This window comes from Chrysochloris asiatica, unplaced genomic scaffold (genome assembly GCF_000296735.1).
Source record: "Chrysochloris asiatica unplaced genomic scaffold, ChrAsi1.0 scaffold00039, whole genome shotgun sequence".
Classification (NCBI taxonomy): Eukaryota; Metazoa; Chordata; class Mammalia; order Afrosoricida; family Chrysochloridae; genus Chrysochloris; species Chrysochloris asiatica.
Genome location: NW_006408557.1, coordinates 22280877 through 22287316, shown reverse-complemented (window position 1 = coordinate 22287316; position 6440 = coordinate 22280877). Strand labels below are relative to the sequence as shown.

Sequence of the window (6440 nt, the reverse complement as noted above, 5' to 3'; positions counted from 1 at the left end):
ATTCACTGTCCAGCTTTCGCATCCATATGAGGCTATTGAAAACACAATGGCCTGAGTCAGGCGCACCCTAGTCCTCAAGCTGACATCTCTGCTCTTTCATCTTAGTACCAGTTATTAATGTATGTTTACAGTTGCTTCTTCTCATTTTGAGTTGTGCATCATCAGCAAATGAAGATGTTGACAGCTTAACTCCATTCATGTTGTTAAGATCAACTCTCCTTTGAGGAGGTACCTCATCCCCAGTAGTATTTTGAGTGCCTTCCAACCTGTGGTACTCATCTTATGGCACTATATATGACAATGTTCTTCTGCTATTGATAAGGTTTTCAGTGGCTAACCATTCAGAAGTGGTCTGCCTCTCCTTCCTAGTCTGGAAGCTTCACTGAAACCTGTCCACCTTGGGTGACCCTGTTGCTATTTAAAATACTGGTGGCATAGTTTCCAGCATTACAGCAACATACAAGTCACCACAGTATGACAAACTGACAGATGAATTGTGGGTCCTCAGAATATTTTCTCTTTTAATTCTACATTAACTCCCTTGAGCATATATCATGGCCCATGGTTGGAATTCCATCTATATACTCACAAATCCCAAAAGTATATATATCCAACCCAGACCTCTCTTCTAAAATACAGACCTACTTCTCCTTGGATGTGTAACAATAGTCATTCAGACCAAATACAAAATCAATCCTATTGCCATGGAATTAATCGACTCATAGCAACCCTAAAAACACAGAACTCCCCCACAGCGTTTCTAAAACTGCAATCTTTACAGAAGTAGACTTCCACATCTTTCTCCCATGGGGCAGGTGACCTTATGATTCAGTCTGAAGATCTTTGATTAGCAGTTGAGTGTTTAACCACTGTACCACCAGGGTTCACTGTCATCTCAGAATTTATGTTTAAACTCTAATTTACTTCCTTTGCTCTGTTCCATTGTTTCCTAGTTATCCTAATTTCATGAAGTGGCAACTCCATTCTTGTGTCAAAATGACACAGTCATCCTTCACTCTTTCTCTTAGTCATATCTAAGCAAATATGAGCAAATGTAAACAAATATGAGCAAATCTTATTGGCTCTGCCTTCAAAATATATCCATATTATTCAACCGCTAACTACATCCCATTTGCTTTCATAAAATCTGAATATAAAAACAATAATCTATCAGTAATATTGATGGAAAAGAAATCATTTACTTCACATTCTGGAAGTCAAAATCATGAAATTCTTCTGGCAATGTGATAGCATTATAAGCTGCTTCAAAATTCTCTTTTGGAAGGTCAACTAGTCCTGAAAGAAATTAAGAAACATATTTAAAAAGCAATGATTCTATGTGAAATAAGAAACTCTAAACTAAACCTTATTTTATCCCCTTGGCATAGTGTTTAGCCACCTAACTAATTTCCCTGTTTCCACTTATGCCCTTCTGCAGTCCATTCTCTATAACGCAGCCTGAGTGTTATTTTTAAAAAGTAAATCAGATCAGATCATTTCTAAACTTAAATTATGGTTCAGTGATTTCCAATTTAACTTAAATAAGATCCACATTCTAATAGGAAGCTCTGCAACTCTACAAACCTGTTGGGTGTTTAATGGCATGCTTCCTCTCACTCGCTATACTCCAATGTTTGTGTCCCCTGAACAAGTCACACACTTGTCTACTTCAAGAAATTTGCTCTTACAGTTCCCTCTTCCCAGAATGTCCTTCCCTCGGGAACTTTTTATATGGTTGGGTATTTCTCATTCCTCAAGCCTGAGCTAAAATTTTATCCCCTCAGTAAGACTTTTCCCAATTATCCTAGCTAAAGTGAATTTCTGTTCATTTCTATTGCAGAGCTCTATTCCCCTTCATCATACTAGCAGTCTGTAATTATCTAAATAGTTTTTTTTTTTTTTAAATCTTATTACCTGGTTCTCTCAACAGACTGAAAGGGACCTTACTTGTCTTGTTTGTCCTTGTATCCCACAACTAAAATGGCATTTGGCACAAAGAATAGGATCAAAATTATTTGCAGAATGTATAAATGAAATAATGAACAAAAAACAACAAACGAACCATACTTGGTATGAGTAGAAATCTACCTAGAAATCCTACAAATGCTTTAAATAAATAAAGGAAAAAAAGACATCTGTCAATGCTGATTCAACAATAGCAACTAAGGGAATAGTATGTCTAAGGCACTAAGATACATATGCAGGAATTCAGAAAATGGCTACAACTAAGTCTCTGCTTTCAAGAAACTTACAAAATTGTGAGAGAGACAAGACCTGTACCTATATAACTGTAATGCAAGTGAGAAAATGATGATAATCTGAAGGGAACAGATTCTTTGTGAATTAACATTTGAAGGCATTGTATTTATGACACATGTCTATCTCTAGCATTTTGACGCGCCTAGGGATTTCCTCTAATACAAGCATTCCTCGTTTTATTAAGTATCAGTTTATGTGCCTTGTAGATACTGTGTTTTTTACAAATTGAAGGTTTGGGGCAACCCTGTGTCAAACATGTCTATTGGTGCCATTTCCCCAACAACATGTGCTCACTTCATGTCTCTGTGTCAAATTCTGGTCATTGTCACAATATTTCAAATTTTTTCATAATGCTATTGCACACTTGATAGATTAAAGTACAGTGTAAATATGACTTTTATATGCACTAGAAAACAAACAAAATTGTGTGACTCATTTTATTGCAGTGGTCTGGTACTGAACCTGTAATATCTCCAAGGTATGCTTGTAATTCATAAATAGCATGCTAGTTTGAGTCTTGAGTAAAAACAATGGCAATTATAGATATTTAGGTTTTGTTAATTACTCTGTTCATAGGGTAAAGACAAAAAGAGATGCAGCAAAATAACCAATGCAAAACAAGACCCATTGTCATGGAGTTGATTCAACTCACAGTAATCCTATAGGAAAGAGTAGAACTGCCCATAGTTTCCAATCTACAGAAATGTACTACAATCAACATCTTTCTCTTGCAGATGGGCTGGTGGATTTGAAACACCAACCTTTTGGTTAGCAGCTAAGTGCTTAACCTCTGTACCACCAGAGTTTTACAGCAAACTAACGGACCCATTGAAAATCAAATATCAGAGTTTCTTACACAAATGTGGTGACTTTAAGCATATTTCTTATATAAATGTGTAAGAATATTACAAGCTTTGGAAAGCATGACCTTTTCCTTCAAATACAAAAAACAACAAAGGAAAGAGTATAATTTATTCCTAACCATGAAAGCTTAGATTTAATCAAAAGGCAGCTTACACTCACTAGTCTCATTCTGACTTTTATAGAGTGCTGTAAAGATACAAAAGGAAATCAAGATGAGGCAATAAATATTGTACCAATACCTGGACAAAATGTCATCTTCATTTTAAGAAATGCTTCACTGCAATCTGCCAAAAGGTATTTTGCCTTCCTATTATAGATTCGAACAACTCCCAAAAGAAGATGTCCTGAAGTTCGAAGTGCAATTTTCACCTTTCAAAAAAATTTTAAGTTTAAGAATATTTGAATAGGTCCATAAGACTATTCTTTGAAAATTACTGAAATCGTGAGAATTTCTTCCTCAGAAGGCATTTCACATCACTTTTTACCTCGCCTTTTAAAAATGATTTATAAACCTTTTTCCTTATTCAATGAAGATAATTTTATGATGCATGTAATACTATTATTAATGATGTTATAAGAAAACTATATACTCTAGAGTCAGGCAGACCAGGGCTGAAGCCTTCACTCATTTGCTGAGGCTGAGTCACTTAATCTTCCTAAACTTGTTAATAGTGGCTATTAATTTATTACAATGAAACCTTGATAGGACAATGGAACTTGATAGAACTGCCTTTTTTTGTCCTCACAAGGTTGCCACCTTTGACAAGGTGCAGTGTTATAACTCTTCTACAGCTATTTTATTGGGAAAAATTTGAGTTTATCTTCTCTGATAGATAGTTTTGCCATACACAGTTTCCAGCTTTTGAAGATAATGTATAGACTTATCTTTTTGGCCTGGCATTGTGACTTTCACACATCAATTTATTTAGCACCTCTATATACAAACAGAAAAAACAACAACAAAAAACTGATACTCATGTATGTGAAGTAGCAGGCCCAAAGAATCACAACTATTAAGTGGTAGTGTTGAAAGTACAACTAATGTTTTGATCAACTCAAAAGTCATGCTCTTAACTACCAAACTTTACTGGACAAAAAAATCTCCATCATGGGGTTGTTGTGAGGATTACATAAATTAATGAGCATAAAGTTTAGCCTACTGCTGGACACACGTTTTCAATATTTTATCTTTCTCTCAAACTGAAAAAATGTCAGCCTTTAAAAATATGGCATCAGTTTAAGAATTCTAATGTAAATTCTAATAATAACAATATAGTATTTTATAATGAATACTATATTGTTTATTAAGTGTTTCACATAACATATATTTTGATTCACACATAATCTTTTTTTCTTCGACTTTCCTTATTAATTAATTATTCCTCTAATAGGTACATTCTATATATAAAGTATTCTGGTAGGGAATAAGAAAGTATAAAACATATACAGTGTAAAACAAGACTTTTATCATCGAGAGTCCAAACTATTTATGAAAAACATATAATACATTTAATTACCAACAGACAACAATATATGCTATATTAAAAATTATAGGGATTAAAATAGAAAAAAACTATTTGTATATTAATGAAGATATATTTCATGGTATAAATATATTTTAATCATTTCTTTCCACAAGTTACATAAAATACAAATGATCATTTTCATCAATAACATACCTTAGGTGAAATAATTTTTTCAATGGTTATCTCTAGGTTACATTCAAATACATGGGCCTTTGTTAGTTTCTTCTCCCAGTGAGCTGCAAGCCATATTTTGGCCAATGGCCCTCTCTTACTCATAAGCACATGTGTGTAGAACATGTTGCCTGTATTCCTTATTGTACTTTATGAACTAGAGGGAACATTAAAAGATACTTGAAATTTGAATACAAACACTTTTTGGCACTATTTTATAGTCTGCAAAAATACTTTTCATTAATTGTATAAAAACAACACTCAGATTACATTCTAACCCAATATATTATTCAATTCAAATTATTTTATCATACAGAAAATTTTATTAAGAATATAAAATTACAAAGTAATGACACAGCACTATTAGACTGGAAACCACATTGGTTTAAATATCCGTGTTCTCATCTTACATTTTACTTATTTTATCCAACAAATCATTTAAGTATGGTCAAATAAATAATGACGGAAGACTAGAAAAACTAAGAGGTGGAAATAGAGAAAAAATAATAGAATAGGAAAAAGCAGGCAAGCAATTAAAAGCAAACATAGATCACCTCTCCAAAAGCTTAGAGAATTTCAGAGACATTGGATCATTAATTTATATTCATGTCTTGAATATCTTTGTTCTCGTCTAGATATTCTGGTTTGTGCAATAATGCGTCAATTTTTTTCAAGTTAAAATAATGGAATTCCAAAGAATCACAAAGAAAAAAAAATGAAAACAATAAACTAAAAGAAAATAATCAAAAGATGACAAGAAAGAAAACAAGAATCAAATTAAGAAGTTTTGAAATATGAATGCTAAAATAATTCACTTTAAATAAAAACAAGGAATTTATGTACATCTCCATAATTACTATTCTGCATATTATCTTGCTGTTAAGTACGACTGGATCAATTTTGACTCATAGCAAGCTAGTATAAGGACTCTGAGGAGTGCCTGATGTGTTTGAACTACCAACTTGTGGCTAGCAGTCCCGTGCTTATCTTTCAGTGCCACACCATGATTCTGGATAATATCCTAAGGCTCTATTATTAAGACAAAATTGATGTTATAGTACTTTGGGTGATTTCTACAGGAGAATCAAATTATTGCTTAATTCTAAATATTTTTAACTGCTTTGGTGGAAACATCATTTCTACTTAAAAGTTTTGGTAAAGGAGAAAATTGAGCCAAACTGAATATAAAAATAAAATCAGCTCCAGAATTAGCAAATTGGGTGAACTCTGATCAACGATCATTTCCACCTCAAGAACCAAATCATTAGGACCAAACTAAAGGTTATGTAGTCTACCAAAGCCACATTCCCCAACTGTGAGAGAGTTCATGCGTATGGCTTGTTCTTTGCCTTGGTTCCATTTCCTTCTTTTCTATTCTCTATAATTTAGTGTCTTGGCATAAATTCCAATTTATATGTCTTAATTGCTAGAGAACGAATGATAGATTTCTGCAAGACAAAAGATTTGTTTATTTCAAATACATTCTTTAGACAGCATAATAGACGACTATACACATGGACTTCACCAGATGGAACACATAGAAATCAAATTGACTACATCTGTGGAAGGAGAAGATAGAAAAGCTCCATTTCATCAGTGAAGACAAGGCCAGGGGCAGAC

The 6440-nt window shown here is 33.4% G+C and overlaps 1 protein-coding gene across 1 annotated transcript in view; it reads right to left on the bottom strand.

The window, feature by feature from the left end:
• Window positions 1-4946, bottom strand: part of RAD21L1 (RAD21-like 1 (S. pombe)) — a 73632-nt gene extending 68686 nt beyond the window's left edge. The window contains exons 1-3 of the mRNA XM_006860733.1: window positions 4803-4946; window positions 3363-3492; window positions 1203-1296 (exon numbers count right to left, since the gene is read on the bottom strand). Coding sequence (XP_006860795.1) covers window positions 1203-1296; window positions 3363-3492; window positions 4803-4946 — 368 coding nt within the window. The remainder of the gene's footprint in view (window positions 1-1202; window positions 1297-3362; window positions 3493-4802) is intronic.
• Window positions 4947-6440: the final 1494 nt, after the last annotated feature.